At 48.3% G+C, this 15949-nt stretch overlaps 1 protein-coding gene across 1 annotated transcript in view; it reads right to left on the reverse strand.

Annotated features, from left to right (window-relative positions):
* The window catches only part of LOC134909468 (histidine-rich glycoprotein-like), a 52889-nt gene that overhangs the window by 19504 nt on the left and 17436 nt on the right, over window positions 1–15949 (reverse strand). Inside the window, exon 6 of the mRNA XM_063916358.1 lies at window positions 11897–11983. Within this exon, the coding sequence (XP_063772428.1) occupies window positions 11897–11983 (87 nt within the window). The remainder of the gene's footprint in view (window positions 1–11896; window positions 11984–15949) is intronic.

A 15949-nucleotide genomic window follows, 5' to 3' on the forward strand; every position in this document is an offset into this window, starting at 1 on the left:
ACATGCACACAGCACTCACACTGCCACTAACACTGTGACCTCTGCCTCTGCTTGGATACAGATGTGTCCTCATAAATCTTGCCTCAATGCTAACGTTGGGCACTTTTTTTAATGAAAATGCATCTTATTTGCATTGCTATGTGGCTAGGATGCACAAGCAGATTCTGCTGATTAAAATGATATACAGCATGCCTATATTCTGTGTGAGACTGCGGCTGTATCTGCATACCAAATGCTACACACACAATATAGGCATGTCGCATATCATTTTAATCAGCAGAAGCTGCTGATGCCCCTAGGCATATCAAATGCCCTAGGCAATTGCCTAGTTTGCCTATGCCTATGGCCGGCTCTGTCTGAGAGCATTTCTTGCAGTTCCGGGTACCGAGTCCTTCTTGGCCAATCCGGAGCAAAGAATATTGTTCACACTCCTCCGTTTATTACAATTCTCAGCCCTTGGGTCTGAGAGGAAGAGGAGGGAATATATAGACCGACTGGAACACCCACGGTGTTACTAGTGCGACCACAGCTATCGCCTGAGAGTCCCTTGACCCAGCGTAAAACCTTTTTTATCTTTTTATTGAGGTGGGACGCCATGTAGTCCACCTGAGGCAGTTTCCATCAATTTGCAAAACTGCGTGAAGACTTCCTGATGAAGTCACCACTTTCCCGGGTGGAGGTCGTGTCCACTCCCGGAATGAACACTGCTGACAGTGCGCTTACTTGATTCTCCGCCCAGCGAAGAATTCTGGTGGCTTCTACCCTCGCCACCCTGCTCCTTGTGCCGCCCTGGCGGTTTACATGAGCCACTGCGGTCTGACTGGATCAGAACCGGTTGGTCGCGAAGCAGGAACTCCGCTTGACTTAGGGCGTTGTATATGGCCCTTAGTTCCAAGATATTGATGTGAAGGCAAGTCTGTTGGCTTGACCACAAACCTTGGAATTTTCTTCCCTGTGTAACTGCCCCCCACCCTCGGAGGCTTGCATCCGTGGTCACCAGGACCCAGTCCTGAATGCCGAATCTGCGGCCCTCGAGAAGGTGAGCACTCCGCAGCCACCACAGGAGAGACACCCTGGCCCTGGGGGATAGGCTGATTAACCGATGCATCTGAAGATGTGATCCGGACCACTTGTCCAGGAAGTTCCATTGTCCTTGAATGGAACCATCCGAAGGGGATGGCCTCGTATGATGCCATCATCCTTCCCAGGACTCGAGTGCAGTGATGCACTGACACCTGTTTTGGTTTTCAATGGATTCCTGACCAGTGTCATGAGCTCCTGAGCTCTCTCTATCGGGAGATAAACCCTCTTCTGGTCTGTGTCTAGGATCATGCCTAGGCGAGGCAGATGAGCTGTAGGAACCAACTGCGACTTTGGAATATATAGAATCCAGTCGTGTTGCCGTTTCACTTCCAGAGAAGGTGATACGCTGTCCAGCAACTGCTCTCTTGATCTCGCTTTTATGAGGAGATCATCCAAGTATGTGATAATAGTGACACCTTGCTTCCGCAGGAGCACCATCATATCCGCCATTACCTTGGTGAAATTGGTAATGACAATCCCGTACTGCAATACTGAGGTACGTCTGATGAGGTGGATAAATGGTGACACGAAGGTATGCATCCCTTATGTCCCGATTCATTTCAGGCATGCAATGACCTCTCTTAGCGATTCCATCTTGAACCTGAACCTTTTCAGGTATATGTTCAGGGATTTTAATTCAATATGGGTCTAACCGAACCGTCTGGTTTCGGGATTATAACATGGTCAAATAATAACACCCTCTTGTTGAAGGAGGGGACCCTTGACCACCACCTGTTGAAGATACAATTTACGAATTGCAGTTAACACTGGCTCCCTCTCTCGGTGAGGGGGCATCTTCTCACAGTCCAGCCTGTATCCCTGCGATACAATTTCTATTGCCCAGGGATCTAACAGGGAGTGAACCCATTTGTGGCTGAACTTACGAAGGCGTGTCCCCACCGGGCCTAGCTCCGCCTGTGGAGCCCCAGCGACATGCGGTGGATTTTTGTAGAGGCCGGGGAGGACTTCTGTTCCTGGGGACTAGCTGTGTTGTACAGCTTCTTTCCTCTGCCCCCGGCTCTGACAAGAAAGGACGCACCTCAGACTTTCTTGTTTCTTTATTCGAAAAGCTGCATTTAATAATGTCGTGCTTTCCTAGGCTGTGCAGGAATATAAGGCAAAATATCAGAATTACCAGCTATAACTGTGGAGACCAGGCCCGAGAACCTTTCTCCACACAATCCTCAGCCTTCCATATGCCTCTTAAGTCGGCATCATCTGTCCAATGTATATTCTACAGGACACGTCAAGCCGAAATCGACATAGCTTTTGTCTCTAGGACCCAGTATACTCATGTCCCTTTGGGCATGCTTTATAATTATATATCTATCACTTAAGACAGCATCTTAAAATATTTATATGCATACTAGGGTCTCAATCTCTGCTGATAAGGTACCTGTCCACGCTAGAGATGTGCACCGGAAATTTTTCGGGTTTTGTGTTTTGGTTTTGTGTTCGGTTCCGCGGCCGTGTTTTGGGTTCGAACGCGTTTTGGCAAAACCTCACCGAATTTTTTTTGTCGGATTCGGGTGTTTTTTTCAAAAAACCCTAAAAAACAGCTTAAATTATAGAATTTGGGGGTCATTTTGATCCCAAAGTATTATTAACCTCAATAACCATAATTTCCACTCATTTTCAGTCTATTCTGAACACCTCACACCTCACAATATTATTTTTAGTCCTAAAATTTGCACCGAGGTCGCTGGATGGCTAAGCTAAGCGACCCAAGTGGCCGACACAAACACCTGGCCCATCTAGGAGTGGCACTGCAGTGTCACGCAGGATGGCCCTTCCAAAAAATACTCCCCAAACAGCACATGACGCAAAGAAGAAAAAAAAGAGGCGCAATGAGGTAGCTGTGTGAGTAAGCTAAGCGACCCTAGTGGCCGACACAAACACCTGGCCCATCTAGGAGTGGCACTGCAGTGTCACGCAGGATGGCCCTTCTAAAAAACACTCCCCAAACAGCACATGACGCAAAGAAGAAAAAAAAGAGGCGCAATGAGGAAGCTGTGTGACTAAGCTCAGCGACCCAAGTGGCCGACACAAACACCTGGCCCATCTAGGAGTGGCACTGCAGTGTCACACAGGATGGCTCTTCCAAAAAACACTCCCCAAACAGCACATGACGCAAAGAAGAAAAAAAAGAGGCGCAATGAGGTAGCTGTGTGACTAAGCTCAGCGACCCAAGTGGCCGACACAAACACCTGGCCCATCTAGGAGTGGCACTGCAGTGTCACGCAGGATGGCCCTTCCAAAAAATACTCCCCAAACAGCACATGACGCAAAGAAGAAAAAAAAGAGGCGCAATGAGGTAGCTGTGTGAGTAAGCTAAGCGACCCTAGTGCGACACAAACACCTGGCCCATCTAGGAGTGGCACTGCAGTGTCACGCAGGATGGCCCTTCCAAAAAACACTCCCCAAACAGCACATGACGCAAAGAAAAATTAAAGAAAAAAGAGGTGCAAGATGGAATTGTCCTTGGGCCCTCCCACCCACCCTTATGTTGTATAAACAGGACATGCACACTTTAACCAACCCATCATTTCAGTGACAGGGTCTGCCACACGACTGTGACTGAAATGACGGGTTGGTTTGGACCCCCACCAAAAAAGAAGCAATTAATCTCTCCTTACACAAACTGGCTCTACAGAGGCAAGATGTCCACCTCATCATCATCCTCCGATTCATCACCGTGTACATCCCCCTCCTCACAGATTATCAATTCGTCCCCACTGGAATCCACCATCTCAGCTCCCTGTGTACTTTGTGGAGGCAATTGCTGCTGGTCAATGTCTCCACGGAGGAATTGATTATAATTCATTTTAATGAACATCATCTTCTCCACATTTTCTGGAAGTAACCTCGTACGCCGATTGCTGACAAGGTGAGCGGTGGCACTAAACACTCTTTCGGAGTACACACTTGTGGGAGGGCAACTTAGGTAGAATAAAGCCAGTTTCTGCAAGGGCCTCCAAATTGCCTCTTTTTCCTGCCAGTATACGTACGGACTGTCTGACGTGCCTACTTGGATGCGGTCACTCATATAATCCTCCACCATTCTTTCAATGGAGAGAGAATCATATGCAGTGCCAGTAGACGACATGTCCGTAATCGTTGGCAGGTCCTTCAGTCCGGACCAGATGTCAGCATCAGCAGTCGCTCCAGACTGCCCTGCATCACCGCTAGCGGGTGGGCTCGGAATTCTGAGCCTTTTCCTCGCACCCCCAATTGCGGGAGAATGTGAAGGAGGAGCTGTTGACCGATCAAGTTCCACTTGACTTGATAATTTTCCCACCAGCAGGTCTTTGAACCCCTGCAGACTTGTGTCTGCCGGAAAGAGAGATCCAACGTAGGTTTTAAATCTAGGATCGAGCACGGTGGCCAAAATGTAGTGCTCTGATTTCAACAGATTGACCACCCGTGAATCCTGGTTAAGCGAATGAAGGGCTCCATCCACAAGTCCCACATGCCTAGCGGAATCGCTCTTTCTTAGCTCCTCCTTCAATGTCTCCAGCTTCTTCTGCAAAAGCCTGATGAGGGGAATGACCTGACTCAGGCTGGCAGTGTCTGAACTGACTTCACGTGTGGCAAGTTCAAAAGGTTGCAGAACCTTGCACAACGTTGAAATCATTCTCCACTGCGCTTGAGACAGGTGCATTCCACCTCCTTTGCCTATATCGTGGCCAGATGTATAGGCTTGAATGGCCTTTTGCTGCTCCTCCAACCTCTGAAGCATATAGAGGGTTGAATTCCACCTCGTTACCACTTCTTGCTTCAGATAATGGCAGGGCAGGTTCAGGCGTTTTTGGTGTTGCTCCAGTCTTCTGTACGTGGTGCCTGTACGCCGAAAGTGTCCCGCAATTCTTCTGGCCACCGACAGCCTCTCTTGCACGCCCCTCTCATTTTTTAAATAATTCTGCACCACCAAATTCAAGGTATGTGCAAAACATGGGACGTGCTGGAATTTGCCCAGATATAATGCACGCACAATATTGCTGGCGTTGTCCGATGCCACAAATCCACAGGAGAGTCCAATTGGGGTAAGCATTCTGCGATGATCTTCCTCAGTTGCCGTAAGAGGTTTTCAGCTGTGTGCGTATTCTGGAAAGCGGTGATACAAAGCGTAGCCTGCCTAGGAAAGAGTTGGCGTTTGCGAGATGCTGCTACTGGTGCCGCCGCTGCTGTTCTTGCGGCGGGAGTCAATACATCTACCCAGTGGGCTGTCACAGTCATATAGTCCTGAGTCTGCCCTGCTCCACTTGTCCACATGTCCGTGGTTAAGTGGACATTGGGTACAACTGCATTTTTTAGGACACTGGTGAGTCTTTTTCTGAGGTCTGTGTACATTTTCGGTATCGCCTGCCTAGAGAAATAGAACCTAGATGGTATTTGGTACCGGGGACACAGTACCTCCAACAAGTCTATAGTTGGCTCTGCAGTAATGATGGATACCGGAACCACGTTTCTCACTGCCCAGGATGCCAGGGCCTCAGTTACCTGCTTTGCAGCAGGATGACTGCTGTGATATTTCATCTTCCTCGCAAAGGACTGTTGGACAGTCAATTGCTTGGTGGAAGTAGTAAAAGTGGTCTTACGACTTCCCCTCTGGGATGACCATCGACTCCCAGCAGCAACAACAGCAGCGCCAGCAGCAGTAGGCGTTACACTCAAGGATGCATCGGAGGAATCCCAGGCAGGAGAGGACTCGTCAGAATTGCCAGTGACATGGCCTGCAGGACTATTGGCATTCCTGGGGAAGGAGGAAATTGACACTGAGGGAGTTGGTGGGGTGGTTTGCGTGAGCTTGGTTACAAGAGGAAGGGATTTACTGGTCAGTGGACTGCTTCCGCTGTCGCCCAAAGTTTTTGAACTTGTCACTGACTTATGATGAATGCGCTGCAGGTGACGTATAAGGGAGGATGTTCCAAGGTGGTTAACGTCCTTACCCCTACTTATTACAGCTTGACAAAGGCAACACACGGCTTGACACCTGTTGGCCGCATTTCTGTTTAAATACTTCCACACCGAAGAGCTGATTTTTTTGGTATTTTCACCAGGCATGTCAATGGCCATATTCCTCCCACGGACAACAGGTGTCTCCCCGGGTGCCTGACTTAAACAAACCACCTCACCATCAGAATCCTCCTTGTCAATTTCCTCCCCAGCGCCAGCAACACCCATATCCTCCTCATCCTGGTGTACTTCAACACTGACATCTTCAATCTGACTATCAGGAACTAGACTGCGGGTGCTCCTTCCAGCACTTGCAGGGGGCGTGCAAATGGTGGAAGGCGCATGCTCTTCACGTCCAGTGTTGGGAAGGTCAGGCATCGCAACCGACACAATTGGACTCTCCTTGTGGATTTGTGATTTCGAAGAACGCACAGTTCTTTGCTGTGCTTTTGCCAGCTTAAGTCTTTTCATTTTTCTAGCGAGAGGCTGAGTGCTTCCATCCTCATGTGAAGCTGAACCACTAGCCATGAACATAGGCCAGGGCCTCAGCCGTTCCTTGCCACTCCGTGTGGTAAATGGCATATTGGCAAGTTTACGCTTCTCCTCCGACGATTTTATTTTAGATTTTTGAGTCCTTTTTTTACTGATATTTTGTGTTTTGGACTTTACATGCTCTGTACTATGACATTGGGCATCGGCCTTGGCAGACGACGTTGATGGAATTTCATCGTCTCGGCCATGACCAGTGGCAGCAGCTTCAGCACGAGGTGGAAGTGGATCTTGATCTTTCCCTATTTTTGGAAACTCAACATTTTTGTTCTCCATATATTAATAGGCACAACTAAAAGGCACCTCAGGTAAACAATGGAGATGGATGGATACTAGTATACTTATGGATGACGAGTGACTGACGACACAGAGGTAGCTACAGCCGTGGACTACCGTACTGCGTCTGCTAGTATAGAGATGATAATGATATAAAAAATATATATATATCACTACTGCAGGTATATATAATATATAATGACGGACCTGCTGGACGCTGTCAGCAGACTGCTGAACTACTAGTATGAAGAAGATAGAAAAAAAAAACATCCACCACAGGTAGGTATACAATTATGGACGAGCACTGACGACACAGAGGTAGCCACAGCCGTGGACTACCGTACTGCGTCTGCTAGTATAGAGACGATAATGATATAAAAAATATATATATATCACTACTGCAGGTATATATAATATATAATGACGGACCTGCTGGACGCTGTCAGCAGACTGCTGAACTACTAGTATGAAGAAGATAGAAAAAAAAAAACCCCACCACAGGTAGGTATACAATTATGGACGAGCACTGACGACACAGAGGTAGCCACAGCCGTGGACTACCGTACTGCGTCTGCTAATATAGAGATGATAATGATATAAAAAATATATATATATCACTACTGCAGGTATATATAATATATAATGACGGACCTGCTGGACGCTGTCAGCAGACTGCTGAACTACTAGTATGAAGAAGATAGAAAAAAAAAACCCCACCACAGGTAGGTATACAATTATGGACGAGCACTGACGACACAGAGGTAGCCACAGCCGTGGACTACCGTACTGCGTCTGCTAGTATAGAGATGATAATGATATAAAAAATATATATATCACTACTGCAGGTATATATAATATATAATGACGGACCTGCTGGACGCTGTCAGCAGACTGCTGAACTACTAGTATGAAGAAGATAGAAAAAAAAACCCCACCACAGGTAGGTATACAATTATGGACGAGCACTGACGACACAGAGGTAGCCACAGCCGTGGACTACCATACTGCGTCTGCTAGTATAGAGATGATAATGATATAAAAAATATATATATATCACTACTGCAGGTATATATAATATATAATGACGGACCTGCTGGACGCTGTCAGCAGACTGCTGAACTACTAGTATGAAGAAGATAGAAAAAAAAAACCCCACCACAGGTAGGTATACAATTATGGACGAGCACTGACGACACAGAGGTAGCCACAGCCGTGGACTACCGTACTGCGTCTGCTAGTATAGAGATGATAATGATATAAAAAAAATATATATATCACTACTGCAGGTATATATAATATATAATGACGGACCTGCTGGACGCTGTCAGCAGACTGATGAACTACTAGTATGAAGAAGATAGAAAAAAAAAACCCCACCACAGGTAGGTATACAATTATGGACGAGCACTGACGACACAGAGGTAGCCACAGCCGTGGACTACCGTACTGCGTCTGCTAATATAGAGATGATAATGATATAAAAAATATATATATATCACTACTGCAGGTATATATAATATATAATGATGGACCTGCTGGATGCTGTCAGCAGACTGCTGAACTACTAGTATGAAGAAGATAGAAAAAAAAAACACCCACCACAGGTAGGTATACAATTATGGACGAGCACTGACGACACAGAGGTAGCTACAGCCGTGGACTACCGTACTGCGTCTGCTAATATAGAGATGATAAAGATGATAGAGATGAACAAAAAAAATATAACACTACTGCAGGTAAATATTTATATAATATAATGAATGACAGACCTGCTGGACACTGTCAGCAGAATGCGTTTATAGAATAAAAAAAAAAAACACCACAGGAGTGTTTGTTTAACTTTTTCAGGCAGACAATATACTGGTGGTCAGTGGTCACACTGGCAGCAAAAGTGTGCACTGTACTCCTGCTATAACTGCTCCCCAGTCTCCCCCACAATTAAGCTGTGTGAGCAGCACTGGCAGTGAGCACTCAGCACAGTCAGATATAATACATACATAGATGATATATTATCATTATCATATTATCATGCAGCACACTGAGGCTGAGCACAGATATGGTATGTGACTGTGTATCGTTTTTTTTCAGGCAGAGAACCGATTAAAATTAAACTGGTGGTCACACTATCAGCAAAACTCTGCAGCACTGTACTGAGTACTCCTCCTAATGCTCCCCAAATTAGTAAATCAACTCAAGTGTCTCTGACTCTCTAATCTAATCTAAACGTAGAGGACGCCAGCCACGTCCTCTCCCTATCAATCTCAATGCACGTGTGAAAATGGCGGCGACGCGCGGCTCCTTATATAGAATCCGAGTCTCGCGAGAATCCGACAGCGGGATGATGACGTTCGGGCGCGCTCGGGTTAACCGAGCAAGGCGGGAGGATCCGAGTCTGCTCGGACCCGTGCAAAAAAGGCTGAAGTTCGGGGGGGTTCGGATTCCGAGGAACCGAACCCGCTCATCTCTAATCCACGCTGCCACAGCGCTATAAACCCATGCCGACACAATCGCCGGTCTGGGTAGTATACTAGAATGTGCACGCTATCTGCAGGAGCCCTGAGAATAGCTAGTGCAAACAGGACACCCAAGGGGAAGATTCTCAACACATCCTGGCCCTAGTGGGGAAAGGATACAGCCTGAGAATTCTCTTGTGGGAAGCTGCCGTCTCTTGTCTGGATATTCCCGCTCTTTTTCCTCATGAGAGGATGGAAATTTACCTCAGCATTCTTCCCCTTAACATGTGTACTCTCGTGTCAGGGACAGATGAGTCATCAGTGATATGCAAATCATCTTTTATTCCAATAATCATATATTGAATATCTTTTAGCCCTCTTGGCTGTAACTTTGCATTATCGTAGTCGACAGTGGAGTTAAACTCCGTGTCGATACTTTGTTATTTTGGATAGTGAACATAGAGAGACTATGAAGGACTCTGTGACATAGGGACAGACCAGGGTAGATTTCCTTTCTGTTCCCTAACCTTTTGTGCAATAATTTTACCTCAGCACTTACACATATCCAAACAGGTGTCGGCGTTGTTGACGGAGACACCCTCCCACACACTTATCCGCTCTATCACCTCCTTAGAGGAGCCTTTTACCTCAGACATGTCGACACACGCGTACCGACACACCACACACACACAGGGGATGCTCTATTTGAAGACAGTTCCCCCACCAGGCCCTTTGGAGAGACAGAGAGAGAGTATGCCAGCACACACCACAGCGCTATATAATACAGGGATGTACACTATACTGAGTGATTTTTCCCCTATAGCAGTTTATATACACAGTTTTGCGCCTAAATTTATGTGCCCCCCCTCTCTTTTTTACCCTTTGTGTACCAGGATACTGCAGGGGAGAGCCTGGGGAGCTTCCTTCCAGCTGAGCTGTGAAGAGAAAATGGCGCCGGTGTGCTGAGGAAGAAGGCCCGGCCCCCTCAGCGGCGGGCTTCTGTCCTTTTATGTACTTTAATGGCGGGGGTTAATGCACATATACAGTTTATCAGACTGTATTATGTGCTTTTCGCCAAGTAAGGTAATCTAATTGCTGCCCAGGGCGCCCCCCCCCAGCGCTCTGCACCCATCAGTGACCGGAGTGTGTGGTGTGCTAAGGGAGCAATGGCGCCCAGCTGCAGTGCTGTGCGCTACCTTAATGAAGACCGGAGTCTTCAGCCGCCGATTTTCAACTTCTCTTCGTTCTTCTGGCTCTGCAAGGGGGACGGCGGCGCGGCTCTGGGACCGGACGACCGAGGACTGGGCCTGTGTTCGATCCCTCTGGAGCTAATGGTGTCCAGTAGCCTTAGAAGCCCAAGCTAGCTGCAAGCAGGTAGGTTCGCTTCTCTCCCCTCAGTCCCACGTAGCAGTGAGTCTGTTGCCAGCAGATCTCACTGAAAATAAAAAACCTAACAAATACTTTCTTTTCTAGGAAGCTCAGGAGAGCCCCTAGGGTGCATCCAGCTCTGGCCGGGCAAAGATACTAACTGAGGTCTGGAGGAGGGGCATAGAGGGAGGAGCCAGTGCACACCAGATATAGTACCTAATCTTTCTTTTAAGAGTGCCCAGTCTCCTGCGGAGCCCGTCTATACCCCCATGGTCCTTACGGAGTACCCAGCATCCACTAGGACGTCAGAGAAAAGTTATTTGGGACTCCCCCTTTATGAAAGCCTATCAATTTCTCCACATTGAACACTTCTGATTGCGTTGCCGCAATGCCCCTAAAACGCCACTGTGACATACCCTCCCGCCCTGCAAACGCCTCTGCCTGTCAATCAGGCATAGGTGTTTGCACATATGAGATGTCATTGCATCTCACTGTGGGCCTAATTCAGACCTGATCGCTAGCACGCGTTTTTTGCACTGCTGTGATCAGATAGTCGCCGCCTACAGGGGGAGTGTATTTTAGCTGTGCAAGTGTGCGAACACATGTGTAGAAGAGCTGTACAAGCAGATTTTGTGCAGTTTCTGAGTAACCCAGGACTTACTCAGCTGCTGCGATCACTTCTGCCTGTTCAGGACCTGAATTAACGTCAGACACCCGCCCTGCATACGCTTGGACGCGCTTGTGTTTTTCCAAACACTCCCAGAAGCCACCCACAAACGGCTCCTTCCTGTCAATCTCGTTGCGAACACTTGTGCGAATGGATCCTTCACACAAACCCATCGATGAGCGGTGATCCTCTTTGTCCCCATGCGACATGTCTGCGCATTGTGGTGCATATGCATGCGCAGTCTAGACCAGATCGCCCGCTGTACGAAAACGCAGCCTAGCGATCAGGTCTAAATTACCCCCGCTTGTGCATCTTCTGCGCTTGTGCACACTGAAGAGGACTTCAGCATGCGAACGCTGTTGGAGCAGCATTCCATGCTGAATTAGGCCCTAAATCCCTACATTTTATATCTTGCATTTCTAACGTTCCTCATTTGTAGTAAGTCACTTACAGTACTGCAAATATTACTGAACCAGAATCCTTACTTATATATGATTTTAGTTTTTGTTTGTGTAGTAGATGTAAATTGTAATAGGTATATTACCCTTGGCTCGTAGATTTCACAGGAGACCTCTACCGTTTCCACGTTATCTGACATAGTGTATATTCTTCCTTTGCAGTAACCAACATGCTGTGGATGAGAAATAAAATAGAAATATACCCACAAATGAAGTTCTATCCAGTGAAAGAAATGTGAGAAGGGAGGTAAGAGGGCGGCCCTACAAAACCTATATTTGCTTTTTTAAACACACACAGGGGATGATGCAGAGTGAGTAAAAAAATGAGATTTATGGTAAGAACTTACCTTTGTTAAATCTCTTTCTGCGAGGTACACTGGGCTCCACAAGGATAGACATTGGGGTGTAGAGTAGGATCTTGATCTTGTTCCCAAGATGCACAGCGCCGCCTCCTCTATAACCCCGCCTCCCTGCACAGGAGCTCAGTTTTTAGTTAACCAGCCCAATGCAGTAGCAGGAAAAGAGACGACAACGGTTAGTATCCACATATACCACACTCTCACGACAAGAGAAGTGTCAGCGGCTAATTCCATACCAACCCAAAGAAGCTAAGTGCGTCAGGGTGGGCGCATTGTGGAGCCCAGTGTACCTCGCAGAAAGAGATTTAACAAAGGTAAGTTCTTACCATAAATCTCGTTTTCTGCTGCGGGGTACACTGGGCTCCACAAGGATAGACATTGGGGATGTCCTAAAGCAGTTCCTTATGTGAGGAGACGCACTGTAGCGGGCACAAGAACCCTGCGTCCAAAGGAAGCATCCTGGGAAGCGGCAGTATCGAAGGCATACAACCTTATGAACATGTTCACAGATGACCACGTAGCCGCCCTGCACAATTGTTCAAGGGTCGCACCACGGTGGGCCGCCCAAGAAGGTCCCACAGACCGAGTAGAATGGGCCGTAATGTGAGCAGGAGCCGAGAGGCCAGCCCGCAAATAAGCATGTGCAATCACCATTCTAATCCATGTGGACAAAGTTTGCTTGTGAGCAGGCCAGCCACGTTTGTGAAATCCAAACAGCACAAAGAGAGAATCAGATTTCCTAACAGAAGCAGTCCTCTTCACATAGAAACGGAGAGCCCGTACCACATCCAAAGACCTTTCTTTGGAAGACAGATCAGGAGAAACAAGTAAGTAAGAATGCCAGACCCTATAGTAAATCCGAGCCGAAGCCGGTTTCCGGGCCCGCAACATAGTTTGAATGACCGCCTCAGAAAACCTTTTAGCCCTTAAGACGGAAGCTTCAAGAGCCACGCCGTCAAAGACAGACGGGCTAGGTCCTGGTAGACACAGGGGCCCTGAACGAGGAGGTCTGGGCGTTGTGGAAGTACAATTGGACGCTCTGACGATAGGCCTTGCAGGTCTGAGAACCAGTGCCGTCTGGGCCACGCTGGAGCTATGAGAAGCAGATTTCCTTTTTCTTGCTTGAACTTCCGAATTACCCTGGGCAGGAGTGACACCGGAGGGAACACGTACAGCAGCCGAAACCTCCACGGCACCGCCAGCGCATCCACGAATGCTGCTTGAGGATCCCTTGTCCTTGCTCCGAAGACCGGAACCTTGTGATTGTGTCGAGACGCCATCAGATCTACGTCTGGAAGGCCCCACTTTTCCACTAGGAGTTGAAACACTTCTGGATGGAGGCCCCACTCGCCGGCATGTACGTCCTGACGACTGAGAAAGTCCGCTTCCCAATTCAGGACTCCCGGAATGAAAATTGCCGATATGGCCGGTTGATGGCATTCCGCCCAATGTAGAATCCGTGAGACTTCCTTCATTGCCAAATGGCTTCGAGTGCCGCCTTGATGATTTATGTAAGCCACTGTGGTGGCGTTGTCCGACTGTATTTGAACAGGACGGTTCTGAATTAAATGCTGGGCCAGGTTCAACGCATTGAAGACCGCCCGCAATTCCAGAATGTTGATCGAGAGGAGGGATTCCTCCTTGGTCCACCGACCCTGAAGGGAGTGTTGCTCTTAGACTGGCATCTGTCGTCAACAGGACCCAGTTCGATATCCAGAATGGACGGCCCCTGCATAATTGTCGGTCCTGGAGCCACCAGAGCAGCGACAGACGGACCTCCGGAGTCAATGAGATCATGTGAGACCTGATCCGGTGAGGCAGGCCGTCCCACTTGGCTAGAATCAGCTTCTGGAGGGGGCGAGAATGGAATTGAGCATACTCCACCATGTCGAATGCTGATACCATGAGGCCCAGCACCTGCATTGCCGAATGTATCGACACTTGCGGACGAGAAAGGAAGCAACGAATCCTGTCCTGAAGCTTCAGGACTTTCTCCTGAGACAAGAACAACCGCTGATTGTGAGTGTCCAATAGCGCTCCCAGGTGCACCATGCTCTGAGCAGGGACCAGGGAGGATTTCTTCCAGTTGATGAGCCACCCGTGGGCTTGTAGAAACTGGACAGTCATATCCAGATGATGCAGGAGAATTTCTGGGGAATTTGCCAGGATTAACAAGTCGTCCAGATACGGCAGTATCCTGACCCCTTGACGGCGGAGTACCACCGTCAGCACCGCCATGACTTTGGTGAAGACTCGCGGAGCCGTAGTTAAACCAAAAGGTAACGCCCGAAACTGGTAATGGAGGTTGCCAATCGCAAACCTGAGGTATTGCTGATGCGACTCTGCTATAGGAATATGCAGGTAAGCATCCTGTATGTCCAGGGAGACCATGTAGTCCCCAGGTTCCTAGGCCAGAACTATAGAGTGAAGGGTTTCCATACGGAACTTGGAAATCTTCACAAACCTGTTCAATGCCTTGAGGTTGAGAATGGGCCGGGAGGACCCATTTGGTTTTGGGACTAGAAACAGCGGAGAATAGTACCCCCGGCCCCTCTGTGCAAGAGGCACCTGTGCTACGACTCCTGTATCCAGGAGGGTCTGTACCACCGAATGTAGAGTGTTTGCCTTTGTCTGGTCCAACGGGACATCTGTTCGGTAAAATCGATGAGGGGGGCGGTTTTTGAAGGCTATGGCGTAACCTCAAGTGACGACTTCCCGTACCCAGGCATCTGAAGTGGTCTTCAACCATTCCTGGGTATACCCTAGAAGCCGGCCCCCCACCCTGGTATCCCCCAGGGGGAGGCCCACACCATCATGCGGCAGGCTTATCGGTCTTGGAAGCTGGCTGACGGGCCGCCCAGGCTCTTTTGGGCTTTGGCTTACCAGGTTTGGAAGTGCGGGTCTGCTTGTTGTACGCCTGACCTTTTGCTTTACCTGAAGGACGAAAGGGGTGAAAGGAAGTACCTTTAGCCTTCAACACAGAAGGAGCTGTACTTGGCAGACAGGCAGTTTTGGCAGTAGCCAAGTCAGCCACAATCTTATTTAAGTCCTCCCCAAACAGAATATCTCCCTTGAAAGGGAGTACCTCCAGGGTTTTTCTAGAGTCTAGATCCACAGACCAGGATCTCAGCCACAATATCTGGCGAGCCAAGACTGACGTAGTAGAGGCCTTGGCTGCTAGGATACCGGCATGAGAAGCCGCCTCTTTAATATAGCGAGAAGCTGTGACAATATATGACAATCATTGTCTAGCATGGTCAGAAGAGATTTCAGCGTCTAACTCCAAGGCCCATGCTTCAATAGCCTCTGCAGCCCATGTTGCTGCAATAGTGGGCCTTTGTGCAGCACCCGTGAGGGTGTAAATCACTTTCAGACAACCCTCCACACGTTTATCCGTAGGCTCTTTTAGAGACGTGACGGTAGTAACAGGTAGAGTTGAGGAAACCACCATCCTAGCCACATGTGAGTCTACTGGAGGAGGAGTTTCCCAATTCTTAGACAGCTCTGGTGCGAGGGGGTAGCGAGCCTGCATCTTCTTTTGAGGCACAAACTTCGTACCCGGGTTTTCCCAGGGTTCCTGACGTATATCCACTAGGTGGTCAGAGTGAGGTAAAACTTGTTTAACCACCTTCTGACGCTTGAACCTATCTGGTTTCTTAGGAGGGACGGATGGCTCGGGATCATCCGTAATCTGCAGAATCAACTTAATAGCCTCCAAAAGATCAGGAACATCCACATGTGAACTACCCTCCTCATCAGCCATATCTGAGTCAGAACCTG

The sequence above is a fragment of the Pseudophryne corroboree genome, chromosome 4 (genome assembly GCF_028390025.1).
Source record: "Pseudophryne corroboree isolate aPseCor3 chromosome 4, aPseCor3.hap2, whole genome shotgun sequence".
NCBI lineage: Eukaryota > Metazoa > Chordata > Amphibia > Anura > Myobatrachidae > Pseudophryne > Pseudophryne corroboree.